At 36.4% G+C, this 17,909-nt stretch overlaps 1 protein-coding gene across 3 annotated transcripts in view; it reads left to right on the forward strand.

The window, feature by feature from the left end:
* The window catches only part of Cdh12 (cadherin 12), a 1,034,353-nt gene that overhangs the window by 710,793 nt on the left and 305,651 nt on the right, over window positions 1-17,909 (forward strand). For 2 of the 3 annotated variants that reach the window (XM_029543948.1, XM_021208389.2), the window contains one exon: window positions 11,289-11,693. In XM_029543948.1, the coding sequence (XP_029399808.1) occupies window positions 11,463-11,693 (231 nt within the window). In that variant the 5' untranslated portion in view covers window positions 11,289-11,462. Of the gene's footprint in view, window positions 1-11,288; window positions 11,694-17,909 lie in introns of those variants that run through there. The other variant, XM_029543949.1, reaches the window with a different exon arrangement.

A 17,909-nucleotide genomic window follows, 5' to 3' on the forward strand; every position in this document is an offset into this window, starting at 1 on the left:
TGTGTGTGTGTATGTGTGTGTGTGTGTGTGTGTGTGTGTGTGTGTGTGTGTGTGTGTAAAAAGAGACAGGTTTTGAAGAAGGAAAGAATATGTAACACTGGTTTCTTTCCTGAGGAACCCACATTAAAAGCAACAACTTTTATCTACTAAGCAGAGAAGAATTTATCAGCTAAGCCCAGGGAAAATATTCATAGTTCGTCCTTAGTCTGTAGAAAATGAGAATCAAAGGACAGATATTTCTAAATCAACACTGTATGTAATTGTAATATGTAGCAACATATTATTTCAATGTGTATATTATAAAATGGTAACAAATTCTCATTGGCAAACAAGAAAGAACTTAGTGACAACAAGCCAGTAAAACTGTCTGGAGGCTAATATGATCACTTTGGGGATTTACATTTGAAGTTGAATTCATCCAGCACATCATGAGTTCACACTAGAGAAAATGTAAATTGTAAGAAGGGCATTGTGAGTCTTGTTTGCTCTGCAAACTTTCTAGAATCATTAAAGTGAAAACATTCTGGGATAACTTGGGAATTTCCCCTTATCCCTTCTCTGCCACTGCCTAATACTCAAAACAACATCCTATAATGTCACTTCCAGGCCTGAGTATATACTATCCTTCCAATAAATCAGAAGAAAGGCTGCTCTACACAGAGTTTAATGTTCAGGTATTTACTTATGAGCTGATTATTTGTTTTAAACAGATAAAATGATTTATAGAATCCATGTTGATAATTTTATATCTCATATCTGTTTGTAGAAATATTTATGTCATTTGGTTAAAGTAGGCTTGTAGCTCTGTAGGAGATGCCTATAAACCTGAACAACTTGAATCAGCAATAAATGAAAAGTGGTGTTTAATCCCATGTGACATGTAGACATTTCTGACAGTCTTTACCACATCGCTATAACTGTAACTAATCTGAGTTTACTCTTCTATGGCTTCTCTCAGCTCCTCCCCCCCCGTGTCTACTTTCTGGCTTTTTATAAGTATGTGTCAGGTTATTGTATTGGAACATTGTTCCTTATTTTGGTCATTCAGAATTTCTGTCCAATTTAATGTCCTAAACTTTTTGGTCATATTTTACTTTATTCAGCCAGTGTTCCATATGGAGATATTGTATCTTTGAGGGAATGAATTACCCAATAATTCATTATACTGAAAATCTCTACCTATTACATATCTCTAATAAGACTCAAATTCCTTCGTTCTTCTTTTCACATTATTTTTTCTACATAATTCAGAATATAGACTTTTGATCCTTTTTGGTTGATAAGTACTTATTAATGTTTATAAAATGTCTTATCGGCCAATTCACGCACAAGCGTTTCAACAGTTTAGGAAGTATTTGTTGAATAAAGTTATTTTTAAATCTATTTTTAAAATATTAGAACAAGTTTTGCAGTTATCTTAGGGTGGCTGGTTTATATTACTTAAATGAAGTTAAATGCTAGAATGATATAACTGAATATTATATCATATATATATATATATATATATATATATATATATATATATGTTGTATGTTGTTGTTTCTGAAAACTGGTTAAGTGCCCCTGCTGACGTTCATTTTTCTTTTTCTGGACTGTAAGAAGAAACAGTAGCAGTCATTTTCAAGTCAGTTGAACGTCAAGCCTTTGACATAGTTTAGGTTCCTGAACAACTGTGAAATGAAGCTAGAATCAATGGACTTCACAAATTCTAGTCACTAAATCATCACTCCATATGAATATCTTTGTTTCACTTATAGGAGGCAGCAGAAGTTGACTCACTGAAGTGACTAATACCCCAATATAATCACAATGTGAGCATGAGAGAGGAAAGATAGCTTTCCTCTGCGTTGTTTTTAGTTATTGATTGATTCCTATTTATTTTTTTTATTCCTATTTATTTTAAGGAGGGGTTTACAGTGTTCTATATTGTTTGCTAGAGGTTCTCTATGGGGGCCAAGTTGCAGAGTGCTTCTTTCCTCTGGGGGGGGGGGATGCGAGGAACTTGACTCTCGAATGGGAATGAATTACTTGAGGACAAATGGGTGTTTCCCTTCCAGTAACTTTGTAAAGCATTCTTGTTTTGGAGACTTTGCATGTATGATGCCACCTTACAGCATAGTCACTTTTCTAAGCTGAAGGCCTTCTGAAAGAAATATCAAGCCCTAGATTCAACAACAAGCCACATACCAATTGCTGTTAGTTATACCCATTCCTCCTCCCTTCACCATCCAATCCTCCATCAACCTCCATGGTTATTTCTCTGAGTATCAGACCTATAAGCATCCAAGGGGGCAAATGCTGATGTTATCAGGAAAGTGAAGTGTCAAATGGATGATATCTATGTACAATACAGACACATCCACCGTGACATCTGCTTTGGAGCAAGAGAACAGGATACAACAAACCAATATACCGGCCAAGAAATGTCTATTTGCCAATTCAAAGGCAAGCTCTCTGTTAGCTCCACTTCAACAGAGAATACTGTGGAACAGGACTGGACATTTGATTTGCCTGGTACCTTGCATATTCTCACTACTCAATCTGATCCAAATCATGACTCTGGGAGTACAAGTCATCCGAGATCCGATCTGAACTGTGGTATGTGTCTGGAGGTCCCCCTGTGGTGCCCTCTGCTTCCTCCCTCACATGATGTCCAGAGACCTCTGCACAGCGGGCTGGACAGATGAAGCACAACCGTGAAAGAGTGGGATTCTGCAGTTCCAGTTGGGAGTGACAGCTGGCAGAGTAGTGGGGCAAGAGAAGAAGAAGGGCTTCCTTCTCCAAGGATCTTAGTGTTACAGTTCTTCTAGACTAAGACCTCCCCTTCAGATTTTCAGTGGAACAGCTCTAATAGATGATCTTTTTTTTTTCAATTTTTTTATTAGATATTTTCTTCATTTACATTTCAAATGCTATCCCAAAAGTCCCCTATACCCTCCCCCTGCCCTGGTCCCCTACCCACCCACTCCCACTTCTTGGCCCTGGCATTCCCCTGTACTGGGGCATATAAAGTTTGCAAGACCAAGGGACCTCTCTTCCCAATGATGGCCAATTAGGCCATCTTCTGCTCCATATGCAGCTAGAGACACGAGCTTTGGGGGTACTGGTTAGTTCATATTGTTGTTCCACCTATAGGGTTGCAGACACCTTCAGCTCCTTGGGTACTTTCTCTAGCTCCTCCATTGGGTTCTTAGCTTGTACTCATACCTTTATTCAGGGTCAGCTTGTAAGCATACACTTTACTATGGGTGTGCCAGGGATTACAGAGAGGGGAAAGGAGTTGTAGGGTAAATGAAAATCATTAGCTTGATTGTAAACTTCTGTGATTCTGTCAGTTGTATGAAGTCGCATTCCAGGAATCCCAGGGACTTGCTGGGTGAGTTCTTATCCAGAATAGAGAACCTGTGCATGTCTGCCAAGAACTGTTCACCCCTCCCCAGGTACAGGGTGTGGGGAATTGGGATCCCAAGCCAAGTTCAGAGAAGGGGAAGCTCTGCTGCTAAAAGGATTCATCCATTGTGTCATACTCAGACTAGCTATCTGGTCATGGTAAATTTGGACCTTAATTATCAGGGTGGATTACAGGATGATTTACTCATAAAACACATCTGCTTTTCTGAAAAGTATAACTATGCCTTCAATCCTGCAAGAATAAAGTTGGTGTTTCTGTTCTAGAAAAGTGAAAAAGGAGAGAAACATGACAAAGTCATTGCCATGTATACACACACACACACACGTGCACACACACACACTCACACACACACACACACACACACACACACACACACACACACACACAGAGTTCCAGTTAGAGGAAATGTAATGAACTCACAGATTTAAATATTCCAGTCCCTTGTGACAAAAGGGAGCAGAGAAGTTTTCTTCATAGGACTCTAGAAATAGACTCTCTGTCCAAGCCGGTTTTTTCCTTGCTTCATCTTTTATTCTGTAGTGATTTTCTCTGGGTATAGGATTGTGTACTTTATCAGGTATGCTTTTCTACTTTTCTAGACATTCTAGTCCTATCAAAATGCCAACAAAAATTAGCTATGCACTATATCTACTTCTGTTTTAACAAGAGAAGTGTCCAGGTTTTGCTACCACAAAGATCTCACAGAATATTTTTCTAACTCTACTAAATAGAGGTCTAGTGTATTCTTAGCCCCCTAAATGAATTCAAGTGCAAATTTAGTGTGAGAATATAGAGTAAAAGTTTCCATAAATATGCAAGTTAAAAATCTTCACACAATATTTTTCTTTCAGTTACAGGCTTGAATTATCTGCCTTTCCTGGAATGTTTAAAAGTTTATTGTTTATATTTATATCTGAGTTAAGTAGGATTCAGAGGACAAAATTTACAGAATTGGATTACATACTATGTTACATTTTATGACAAAGCATAGCATGAAAGAAAACTAAGTTTATGGTTGACAGTTTAATAATTTCAGTGTTGTATTGTTGTGCCAGGAAGTGTTCGTAAATCCCCCCAAAAACACCAATAAGCCATTTCCAATGTAATCATATTAGGGTCTCTCTACTACAAACTCGAGTTTGGACTTACTCACTGCTAGCCCACAGATGCTAGTTTTGTGAAGCAGCCCTGAACTTTCATCTGGAACAGGGTTTAAAGAAAATGGAAGTAAGTGGTCGGGGTCCTTCCTGGCAAGCATCTAACTAAATGTAAGCCCTCAGTTGGGTGCTCTGAAGCAAGACCATATACAATCACAAACAGTCTGAAAGTACATCTGAAACACTCATGCTGATCTTGGATTACCTGTTTCTAGAAAGTATCTAGGGGTAACTCTGGCCAAGGACAATTTGTGTGATCCTTCCTGACACTTGGGTGGAGCTGGGTTCAGCTGTGAACCAATTCCTCAGGTTTTCTTCATTTCCTTTTCTTTTAAGATGGAGGCCAGTTCCAAGATGGAGTTGGTTTGGCCTCTCAGTATCAGTTTTCTGGGCTGATTTTGATAAACAGAAAACTATTACTTCCATTTATGTTATTTTAATGTTTCAATTCTAGTTACTCTTGCAAATTAAAACAGTACTATCTTATGATGGGCAGTATTCAAATGCTACAAATAATTTACGACAGTGTTAAAAGAGATCCAACAAATTTTCCCCTGGGGAAAAGAAATTTCAGTGTACTTTATTAGGGAGTCAGCCCTTGATCAAGGAAGTGCAGGCCTGTCATCTCTCTGGGCACAGGAGACAGAGTTGGAAAGAGTGTTTTTGTCAGTGTGTGTTTCATACACAGCCTCCACGCTTCTGATATATGATGTCTGTTTTTTCATCTTTCTTCTCCACTAAAAGGGATGGTTGCCTCCCCAGACTCACAACAGGCCACAGAAATCTTTTGAAAGCCATTCTGGCTCCACACAAGATGAAGAATAATAGGCAGGCATACATTTTTAACCAGTTCAAGTGAGATTTGGCCCATGGAGTAAAGCACACTTGTGGCAATCCCAGATATATATATATATATATATATATATCCTCTCTGAGATTTCTAGGGCTCCATCAAATGCTAGATAGCACGGAAGAGGTCTGCTATTACTTTTATCGAAATTCCTTTGGTCATGGGGCAAGTATACACATGTTAATGACTTGATGGCTTTTCCTTATATTAGGCTATATTTTATACCAACAGAAGTTGTTTCCAATTCTGAAAAAAAAAAACCAAAAAGCACTTCAACAACAACAACAACAAAACAACCAAACAACAACAACCACAAAAACCCACTCATGCCATCTCCTTGAATTCTTTGCTGGGATCTGATATTTTTAAAGACATATGCTTGAAAACTCTGAGCAGAGTCAGGGGTCTTCTGTGAGTGTCATCATACCCAGAAAATATGGGGTAACCTGCTTCCTGAAGAATTGAAAATTTAAAAGGAATTCATATGGACTTTATGACCATAAAACAGTGAGATGGGCCCTGGAATTATTTGTGCCCATGTTCTAACTGAATGAAATTTAAAGTCAACGGCATAGGCAGTTCTACATAGAGAAGAACTTTGTGTATTATATTTCTCCAGTACTAATGCCACTTGACAGTTACTTAGCACAAAACTGTAACATGATTTCTTTAAAGACGTAACACAAATGTGCCTTCCACCAGAGACTATCTATCTGTTCATTATTTAATTAATCCATTTATTTATTTTTAATGATTCCTAGTCTGTAAGTCATCCTTAAGTTCTTCAGCTGTCAGGGAGAATGGGCTGGTCATGAACTCAGATCTCTGAACCCAGAACTGCATTCATATTTCAGGTTAGCTTCAGAGAAGCCAGGCACAGCTGGAAATGAACTTACCTGTGCTGTCCCAAGGTTACTCCTGGTCTTAGCACCACTTTGAAACTTTGCTGGGCTAATGAGCTGAGCTCTTGGGAGACCTTTGAGAATTGGCGGCCATTTTCCCATCATCGGAGTGCACTACTTCTGTCAAGTAGTGGTTATTTTTCTTCCACATCCTAGAATTAAGCAAACTCTTCACATCCCAAGGGTGAAAGGCAGGAATGCAAGATCTCTTCCCTTCAAAGTGTCTGTATTAACCTGATAACTTGAATGTCTCTGTTTCATAGAAGAGCAAAGTGAGCCCATGAAAGTTCAAGGTGTGCAATTCCGCAATGCCTGCTCAGTTCTGTGGGGGAAAAAAATTTGGTTAGGTTTTTAAGCAAATACTCTTTGTTTTGCTTGGACTTTAACCATTAAACAGGTTTCTCATTAAATAACAATTGAGTAACATAGTGTAATATCGAAGGGTGTGAATTCTAGCATTACTCTACTGAAATAAATCCTGCTTAGGGTTTTTGTAACTCTGGTCATAGTCACAAGTTTAACTTCTACACTACACCATTTCTCTATGAAATGTGTACAGTGTAAACACTATGCCTGCTATTTGCAGATGTAGAATATGAAGCGCTGTATAGAACACAGTCTCTTTTGAAAAGCTAGCAATGGTCTCTCAATACGTAATTTATCCACAGATACTTAATGGATACTTACCAGAACCAGTAATATACTATCTGGACAGTTAGTTCTATTATCTTGCCAACCCAATATCCCTATATATCCAAAGAAAATGAAAAGTTGGTTTAATTCTATTAAAGCCAAAAGGTAGATGTCTGACTTTTTTGTCATAGTGCTCATAGCCATTTTTTTTACTAGATATTTTCTTTATTTACATTTCCTGGTTATTATTATTACCCCCTTTCCTGGTTTCCCCTCCAAAAACCCCTATCCCATCCTCCTCCCCCTGCTCACTGATCCACCCATGCCTGCCTCCCTTCCCTGGCATTACTCTACACTGGGGCATTGAGCCTTCACAGAACCAAGGGCCTCTCCTCCCATTGATGTCCCACAAGGTTATCCTCTGCTACATATGCAGCTAGTCATGCATCACTCCATTTGTACTTTTGGTTGGTGGTTTAGTCCCTGAGAGCTCTAGGGATCTGGTTGGTTCATATTGTGGTGGCCATTTTTAACTTTTAGAAAAATGGGAGTCTGAGGAAAGATACATATGGAATTTCAGTCATAAGAATGGTTAACTGACCTTTCTTGTAGAGAAAAGGGAACTTGGTCACCACTTTCCTGTTTTGTTGTTAGGTTCTCATGTGAAATGTCCACTTTGATCTTGAATCCCCTATGCAACTAACAATGACCCTGACCCCTCTGCCTCCACCTGCCAGGCATGGGAACTAGAGGTGTGGGCCACAGGACATCCCTTCAAGTCCAGGAGTTTAAACACGCTGCTTGTCACATGCAGGATGAAACTGGTGTCTCTTTTCTACAATATTTCTTCTTCACCCAAGTTATTCACTAAGGGTTACTGTTAGAATACTGTAGATCATGGAGAAGAAAATTATAAAAACAGATACCACTTCTACTTGTAGCTTTCCTTCTCTATATAGTACACCACAAAGAATTAGCAAAGATAGGCATATAAATGTTCCTTTGAGCATTAAAACTAAAGTATTTGCTGAGCGTGGTGGCGCACGCCTTTAATCCCAGCACTCAGGAGGCAGAGGCAGGAGGATTTCTGAGTTCGAGGCCAGCCTGGTCTACAAAGTGAGTTCCAGGACAGCCAGGGCTATACAGAGAAACCCTGTCTCGAAAAACCCAAAAAAACAAAAACAAAAAAAAAACAAAAAAAACAAACAAAAAAAAAACCTAAAGTATTTGTGTTCAAAGTCATAGTTGTCTACATGGGCTGTTATATTCATGATTGTCAACTGTAATGTAATATGAGTTAATATCTCTACACGCAGAGAACCCTTATATTAAAGTGGTAGATTGATATAAAGATCAAAGATTTTGTGTAGATTATGTATATCACTAGCAATGTTATAAAAATAAATCAACTAGCAAGTATTCTGAAAAAATATAGCAGTGTATATTTGTTTGAGAATTTCACCATGAATATGATGTATTCTTTTTATCAAATACATACTCTATCCATGCCTTTCAATAAATCCCCTAATCTACTAATCACGTATATAGTTTGCACTCTAAACTTCATGTGCTCTCTCTCTCTCTCTTTCATGTTCTCTTTCCCTCCCTCTCTCCCTCCCTCCCCCTCCATCCCTCCCTCCTTCTCTCTCTCCCTCCGTCTCTCCCTTCCTCACTAGTTCTCTCTCTTGGAACTCACTGATTTCACTTTGTGCTACTGATATGTGTATGTGTATGAGTAGACTCTCAGGGGCTGTCTTTCTGAGGAATTCTGACTCTCTTTCCTGAAATAGCCATCACTGGACAGTATCTCATCAGTTAGAGGTGAGACTTTGTAGCTTTCTACTTTAAGATAAAAAGACAACTACTCTGACAGGAGAGATAAATCTTAGGACAGCAAGCCAAACTGAGAAGAAGAGAACAAGGAAGCAGGAAAACCTGGGGAAGGACAAAGCAAATTATAATGGTAATGTGTGTAGTAAAATATGAAAGGAACAAGAGAAATTCGTGTCTGAGGTCAGCAGCACTGTGCTCCACTCTGGACATTCTGAGATTCTAGTATATGTGAACTCCGTGACAATATCTAGCATTCTATTTCATTTAAAGGACAAAATTGCAATCATGTTTGCTTATAAAATACTTTTCAGCTTAGCAAATTCAATTTGAAAATGTATGAGAGAAATATGTTTTTTAGCCTCTGCCAGCAAATAAAATCTAGAAGCAAATGTTCACTGAATTTCTAGTGGATATGATCATAGACATGATGCAGTTTATACTAGACATTAATTGTGAATGTTAAGTGTCAAATTATTATATAGAAGCTGAAGGTATAGCTTAGGATTATCCTACTACTAGCCAACAGAAAGTAGTATAAGCCACAAATGTGAGCTGTGTACCTAAATTTAATGTTCTAGTTACTAAAATAGCAAATGTAAACAAGAGTATATCTATGTCTATAACTATAACTGTATATGTGTGGGTGCGTGTGTATATGTGTATGAATGTATCTAAATGAGAGTCACATTGTATTAACATGTAATAAGCATAGAGATTGTAGTGATGTATTGTATCAGATATTTTGTATGAAGAAATTAAAAACGGGGTTTATATTTTAATAATTGCTTCCTAAATATCAAACAAGTAGCTTAATTATTGCAAGTGCTTACCATATTGGATTGGATAATATAAGTTAGCATTGTATGAACATTTTCTTGTCCAGAATTGAAAGAGTTGGTAAGATACTAATAATTTTGAATTTGTCAAACCAAAGAGTCACAATTATAAACCTCACAAAATACCACATGCTGCTTAAGTTTTTTGCTTTCAGAAGTGCCCGTGTAGAATGTACTCAGAGATTTCTTGAGTACTGTCCACCACATGCTTAATCTCATACATAGTAACTGGTTACCATAGCAAATGTTTAAATTAGAACATTTATGAATAGTACTTTTGACAGCATGGGATGATCCATAATTGAATAAGTTTGGGGATGAATTACAGTTGACAGGCTGACAAAATTCTACCTATCTATCTATCTATCTATCTATCTATCTATCTATCTATCTATCTATCTATCTATCTATTTATCTATAACTACATTGGCTAATGCAATCACTTTGCTACAGAAAGTACTGTTGCTATACAATTACCTTTTATCAAAATGTGCTATATAGAATTTTAGATTGACATAATTTGGTCTCTATTATTTTTTCTATTCATAATCCTCCTGTTTCTTCCTTAACTGGAGCAAAAGATTGTGTCTTCCTTAATATCAATGCTTATATAGTAGTTAGCTAAAGAGTATTGTGCTCTTTATTTATGAATATTGCTGAAGCACAGGACTTCCCATTTTGGTTACATTGTCCGGTCATGGATCTACCCACCTGTCATACCTCCTTCACCCTAACAGAGATTACAGCACAGATGTGCCACGAGAATCTTCATGAAGGACTCAGGGTTATAAACACTTGTCCTTATTCTTACCCAGGTAACTTACTAAACATTTACTATTACTCAAAATGCTTATTATGATAAAAGGATATAAGCTCCTTGCACTTAAATGCATAATTCAATAGAACTCCTTTTTCCCTCTTAGACATGCAATATATATAAAATAATTCCCATATATTCAATGGTTTTGGTTTACAAAGAATAGAAAAACCTTTTTCTTTTTAAATATAAGGTGTGACCTGTTAATTATTTCCATTGCAGAAATACCATTCTTTTTTTAATTTATCTTCAAACTTGATGGTATAATCTTTTCAATTTTCTGACTTCAAGAGTATTTAAATTTCTTTATCTCAATTGTCTGTTTTCAACCGTTGTCTATTTAGCCATGACCAAAACATCTTGTGAATGCTTGAAGACCATTTTCATCAGCATTCCTTGTTTTGAAAGAAAACATGGACCATGTCTGTTCAATACTAGAAGGAATACCTGAAATACTTTAAATTTCAAGCTCACAGGATAGCTATACAGAAGCAATGGTAACCATGCAGATGGATGAACTACAAATGCTACTCTAACTCAGCAATTCATTCTTCTAATATTAATTTCTTCCCTCTTTAGGGTGATCAATCAGTATCAATGTGTACTAATCTTATGTAAAACACATCCTTTTCTTCATTGTAAGTGAACATTTTAAGTATGCATAAAATTTAAGGTAATTAATCCAAAATGTAATAGGTTGAAGAAGATCAACCATTCACTAAGTAATTAATTTAGAATTCTTTTTTTGTTGTTTTTATAAACATTAGCAGATGTAGCAATATTGTGTGTGAAAGTCACCCTGAGGTTTCATACATTCAATATATGTTTGTTTATCTTCTATTTTCTAGGTCTCCTTAGATGGAATGTCATAAACCAGAAACTTCCAAAGCATCAATGTGTAAATTCCTGTCCTTGCACTGAAACAGAAAGCCCAGTGATCAGACACCTCAACCCTGGATCCCACGATTCCACATTAAATACCGGAGTATTTATTACTCTTCTGTAGGAGAAAGCCTTTGCCAATGCTTACAAGGAACTCTTTATACCTGCTTCTCTGGATCCTGTTTGATGGAGGTCTCCTAACACCACTTCAGCCACAGCCCCAACAGACTTTAGCCACAGAGCCAAAAGAAAATGTTATCCGCCTTTTGGGGAGACGATCCCATTTCCAACGAGTTAAACGTGGCTGGGTATGGAATCAGTTTTTTGTGCTGGAAGAGTACATGGGCTCCGAACCTCAATATGTGGGGAAGGTAATGCCATGTTTCTTTTGACAACCAATTGGTAGGAAGGGGGAGTAAAGAGTATGTATTGTGTATGGATGTTTTGCACAGGAGTTGAACAAACCAGTGACTAGACCACTGTAATTGAAATCCAACAGACTTGGTTTCTCTTCCTGACTCTGGCCTTGGTAAGCTTTGCAATATCCCGTTTCCTCTCTTTGCTTCTATTTTCAAATTCTCCCACTATTTTGATAAAAGTAGTTTATATTTTCATTTCCACTTTGGAGGACAAGAATTTTAAATTCTTATACTACATTAAGCATATGAGCATAGTGCATTATTGTTCACAGACAGTCTGTAGTTTCTGTCCATTTCCAGGGTTAAGGGCAAATCTCCACACACAAATACTATGATTGGTATTCCTTCAGAATCCTACTATGTCCCTAATGCGTTCCCTTTAAAATGTGACAATTATATAGAGTTTATTTTTAATATGTTTGTAGTATCTTGCTTATGCTTCAGCAATAGTTCTCTAAGCTTTATTTATTTATTTATTTATTTATTTATTTATTTATTGATTTATTGTATATGTACCTCTGTCTGAACATAAGTATGTAGTGGTCAGAGAACACTTTGGGTGAGTCTATTGTCTCTGTCCACTGAAGGTTCCAGGATCAAACACAGCTCACCCTGCTTTACAGCATTCTTGCTACACCCTCGGTCTTGGTTGTACAGTACTACTTTTTATCGTCTTGTTTTGGTCCAGGAATTATTTTACTAGAGTTTAAAAGAAAAACACCCTCAGGCAGACAAGCAATAAATCTCATCAACTGTGTCATTGCCCAGAAGAGAAGAGTGGGGGAGAGAAGAAGAAGAAGAAAGATAAACAAAACAAGGCAGCACAACAAAAAGTGTCACACTTTTTGAGACGATGACACAGACGTCTGCCACATGGCAACAGATGGTCATGTGCCTTTAGTTAAGAGTGTGGAAGCCTGAAGGACCAGAGAAAGGCTTGCTATGTTCTGAAAAGCACAGGCAAGAAGAGACAGGAAATGGAAACAAACAAACAAACAAAACAAAACAAAACAAAACAAAAAAACCCTTTTGCCTTCTGAGAAAAATGGCAAAACTCAGTCAAATTTCATTCGCTCTTAGATCTATTTATGGGGATGGAGCTCGGGCCAGATTTAGACTAGGTAGCTCCCTAGCATGTCATATACTGAGCACACCTTCCTTCCTATAAAAGTTCCCTCCTTCCTAAAGGGGTAGTTCATATTCCCATTATCAAGAGATTTTCCAGAAAAAATCGAATATTAGGTCTTCACCCCCACTGGCGATTCAGTCACTTGGCCACCATACTTTCCTTTAATGAATCTTGATTGATCTCTAAAATCCCTGCTTAAGAAGAAACAACTCTAAAATTCTTTATGACTGTAGAGAATTCATACAAAACATTTTTACAACAGAAGTCTAGAAACTGAATAAATATTTCCTTTTATTTTTATTTGCTACAATTTTACCCATTTCTGAATATACAGAAAGTATGTTTTTCTAAAAACATACACACAAAAACCCAAAACAAACAAAAACTTTCCATTACCTTTGATTGTGTGAATTGTTTATTTAAAAATCTGTTAACTTGATTTTAAGTTTGATTATAATTACATTGCTTACTTTGCCAACTCTAAGTTGTCCCTCCCTTTATCTCAAATTTGTGGGTTCTTTCTCATTGGTTATTAATATACACACAACATATACCAATAAACAGACACATGTAAATAAATGCATAAATATATGAGTGCAACGTGCTGATCGAAAGGCATGAACTTAGGTCAACATGTAACTATACACAGGAGCTGCAAGACAAGTAACAGAGCAATTCAGAACAAAGTATAGAAGTCATGATAGTTGGTCATTATTTACGCTAAGCATTATGAAAACCCAGAAGCTGGGCAGACCATAAAAGATAGATGAATCAGGTGGTAGGACACTGACGACCAAAGAATTCAATTCAGAATGAGTTACTCTCAGTGCTTACATTAGCACTAACCACAAAACTCTCTTATACACTTTTGAGGAAATAGCTCTAAAATGCAGTACCCTGAATGTAGTGCATGCAGTGTCTGCTTTTCTGATCCCTCAGATTTGTCATAGGGTAAAAGAATTCCATGTGGTTTACTTTTTTGTTCATTTAATAAGATTAGAAATCCAGAGTAATGACAAAGTGTATGCCTTTCCAACTCTACTCCACAGACATCAACAACTATAGCTCTGTAAATGTTTACTGGCATCGCCTGAACTTTCCATCATGGTCTTTGTTTTTGACTAAATCAGATATATAGCTTTTAATTATAAGAACTGTAGGTGATACAGTAAATGCTTTTAGACAAATTTTACATTATCCTTGTACAGGTTCGTTTCCTCTTCCAATGATTACAAATAAAATCTATCTAGGGATATAGTTTTGAAATTTTTTCTTGATATTTTAGAATTTTATCTTTGGAACTTTTATGACAGTATGTAATTAATCATTACACTCAAGGATAAATTATTTATAAATAGGCTTAAAATGGAGTGGGTTTACTATCTAATCTATTGCATCTAAATATTACCATTTTCTACTGGTATAAGACCTCACACTGGTAGTAGGTACACATAGTTTTCATGCATTTCTAATGTAATGAAACAGCAGTTACCTAGATTTCCTTTTCACAAGAAAACTAATTAAAGTTTGAATAATCCTATGTTGATGTTCCTGGTTTGGAAATAGAATTATGACAACCCAGAAACTAATTGAAGGCATTGTATGCTTGTGTGTAAACAGACATAAATATATTTACATTCCATCTCTGTCTAAAAACAGCTTTGAGATTGCTCATAAAAATTAATTTGTATAAAAATATATATAACTGAGGACTAAGGAAAATGGAAAGCTGAGAAATACCATGCAGAGAGGTCAGATGAATGCTATCAGTGAGCCTCAAATTTGATATTTTGTACCTCTTTAGAAAAACATTAAAGCTGAATGTGAGCATCCACTTCTGTGTTTGCCAGGCACTGGCACAGCCTCACAAGAGACAGCTATATCAGGGTCCTTTCAGCAAAGTCTTGCTGGTATATGCAATAGTGTCTGTGTTTGGTGGCTGATTATGGGATGGACCCCTGGTTAGGGCAGTTTCTGGATGGTCCGTCCTTTTGTCTCAGCTTCAAACTTTGTCTCTGTAACTCCTTCCATGGGTGTTTTGTTCCCAGTTCTAAGAAGGGGCGAAGTGTCCACACTTTGGTCTTCGTTCTTCTTGAGTTTCATGTGTTTTACAAATTGTATCTTGGTTATTCTAAGTTTTGGGGCCAAAACTTATCAGTGAGTGCACATCACGTGAGTTCTTTTGTGATTGGGTTACCTTACTCAGGATGATAACCTCCAGATCCATCCATTTGCCTAGGAATTTCATAAATTCATTGTTTTTAATAGCTGAGTAGTACTCCATTGTGTAAATGTACCACAGTTTCTGTATCCATTTCTCTTTTGAGGGACATCTTTCCAGCTTCTGGCTATTATAAATAAGGCTGCTATGAACATAGTGAAGCATTTGTGCTTATTACCAGTTGGAACATCTTCTGGATATATGCCCAGGAGAGGTATTGCATGGCTTTTCACAGTCAGCTATTGGATGGAACACAGGGCCCCCAATGGAGGAGCTAGAGAAAGTACCCAAGGAGCTGAAGGGGTCTGCAACCCCATAGGTGGAACAACAATATGAACTAACCAGTACCCCCAGAGCTCCTGTCTCTAGCTGCATATGTAGCAGAAGATGGCCTAGTCAGTCACTATTGGGAAGAGAGGCCCCTTAGTGTTGCAAACTTTATATGCCCCAGTACAGGGCAACACCAGGGCCAAGAAGTGGGAGTGGGTGGATAGGGGAGCAGGAGGAAGGGGGAAAGGTATAAGGAACTCTCAGGATAGCATTTGAAATGTAAATGAAGTAAATACCTATTAAAATTGTAAAAAAAAGAAAAACATAAAAGAAAAATATAATCATCAATTGTCTTCTATTGGAAATCACATCTTAGGAGAGCTAATTAGTTTAATTTATCTATACCCAAAAATGGCCTCATGCAATCTAGTCAAGTGAAAAGCTGGCATCGTTTAGATTTCATTAAAAAAAAAAGCATCGATAATTTTAGATTTTAATATTGGAAGATACTAAGGTTGGCACATATTCAAGGACAATTATATTATGGCATTGCATTTTGATGAATATTAGTGTATCTCTATTTGAAGAAAATAGAAGATTATCCAATGAAAATGACAGTCATTTCCACAAAATAAGGTTTTTGATTTAGTAAAATACTCAGGATGTATCTAAGATTATTTTTTTGCAAATTAATATATACTTTAATTGAAAATACACTCTGCTGTTTTATCAATTAAAGCCCAAGAAAAAAAAGGAAAGTAATAAAATCAAGAAAATATGAGCATATGCACATTAACCCATAATAACTTGGATTTGCCCAAGTCGAAGTAACTGCATGTCTATAAAACTTTTGACAGAGCCTTGGAGTATGCTTCTAGAAACTACTGCTCATTTATTCTTACAGAAATTACTGACTTGTCATTTTAACAACTGGATGGACTACACCTAACAGTATTTATTCAAATTTTATTTTCTAAAAGAAATATATAAATTTAAATCACATGTAGACTATGCTTCAGATCAATCACCTTTTCCTAAAAATTTGTTGATGTAGAATGCATTATCACTTGAGATATTATTAAGCCATGTGAGGATAAATGGAAATTTGAAGGTCCCCAGGTTGCAATTATAATAGGTAAATTTATTAAATGCTTCCTTTGGGCACTATTTTAATTGCTTTACATAGATAAACTTGCATAACCTTCAAAATAGAATTATGAAGATTTTTTTATTACTATCTGCATATTAAACATAAGAAAATCAAGGCTTTAATAATCAAGTAATGTCAACAGACAGCAAATTATAAAACTATGTATTAAGTCAAATAATCAAGCTTCATTGCAGTAAAAAGTATATTTTCTCAAGTGATAAAATTTTAATAATTTTCTGTCAGGACAATGGACAGCTTTTTTTTTTTTTTAAGATTGTTTTGATACTGGAAAGGATGTAATTGGATATATAACATTCAGGAATTCAAGAAAGACTTCACAGATATGAGAGAACCTGGGATGAGTCTTAAGAATTTGTTTATTTATTTTTTCACAATGGGTAGAATGTGAGAAGCTTTTGTAAGACCTACACCTTCAAAGACCACATTGATCCTAGGAAACCCTATTTTAGTGCTCGCAGAGTGTAAACCTAATTTTTTAAAATATGAAGTCACAGATCATAATAATGTTGAACTTTTGCATCTTGGTAAGTAGCATTGTGCTCAGAAGGATCATACTTGGAGGATCAGCAGAAACAGAATACCATTTAAACTTATGACTTAACAAAGTCATACATGTACCTAATATAACACATCTATCCTACATACAAGAGCAGATATATCAGCTTTTGCCTCAGCACACTACGTAAACTACTTGGGTAAAATGTACACTTTCCTGTAATGGACAACAGTGACTGATGAGGCTGATTCAACGTTGTTGGAATTGTAAACTGATAAAGTTATTGTAGATGGCACTGAGGAATAACTTCCCCAAAGTTAAAAATAGAACTACCACATTACCAGTTAATATTCCTCCTTGACATGTCCCCCAAAGACCTAATGCCCTGCTGTAAATACTTGTTCAGCCTTGTTTATTGCCACTTTATTCATGATAGCTGGGAAATGGAATCAATATTCAACTCATGAATAGGTAGTGAAAATGTGATATGTATTCACAATGGAATTATACTAAGAGTAATAAAATGAAATTTATACATAGATAGATCTCAAAAATAATATATAGATTGAATTAAACCAGACTCAGTCAGAAACACTAAATGTTTTTCTTGTTATGCACCATAAGTCTAAATCTTTATATGGGAGTGTATACAACCTGGACTAACCACAGAACATGGGCAAGTAAAGATGAACTAAGTGGGAATGGTGGCAGAAGGATCTCTAGACAGGGGACAAGTAGGGGAAAGGGGCAAAAAACAACAACAGGAGATGGGGTATTAAAAGCAGAGAGAGGATAATACAAAGGAATAGGGAGAGATTAATTACTCTAAAAATTTTTGAAAAAAGCAGTAGGGAAACAGTATATCATGTTTGTTAGAATAG

The sequence above is a fragment of the Mus pahari genome, chromosome 11 (genome assembly GCF_900095145.1).
Source record: "Mus pahari chromosome 11, PAHARI_EIJ_v1.1, whole genome shotgun sequence".
Taxonomy (NCBI): Eukaryota; Metazoa; Chordata; class Mammalia; order Rodentia; family Muridae; genus Mus; species Mus pahari.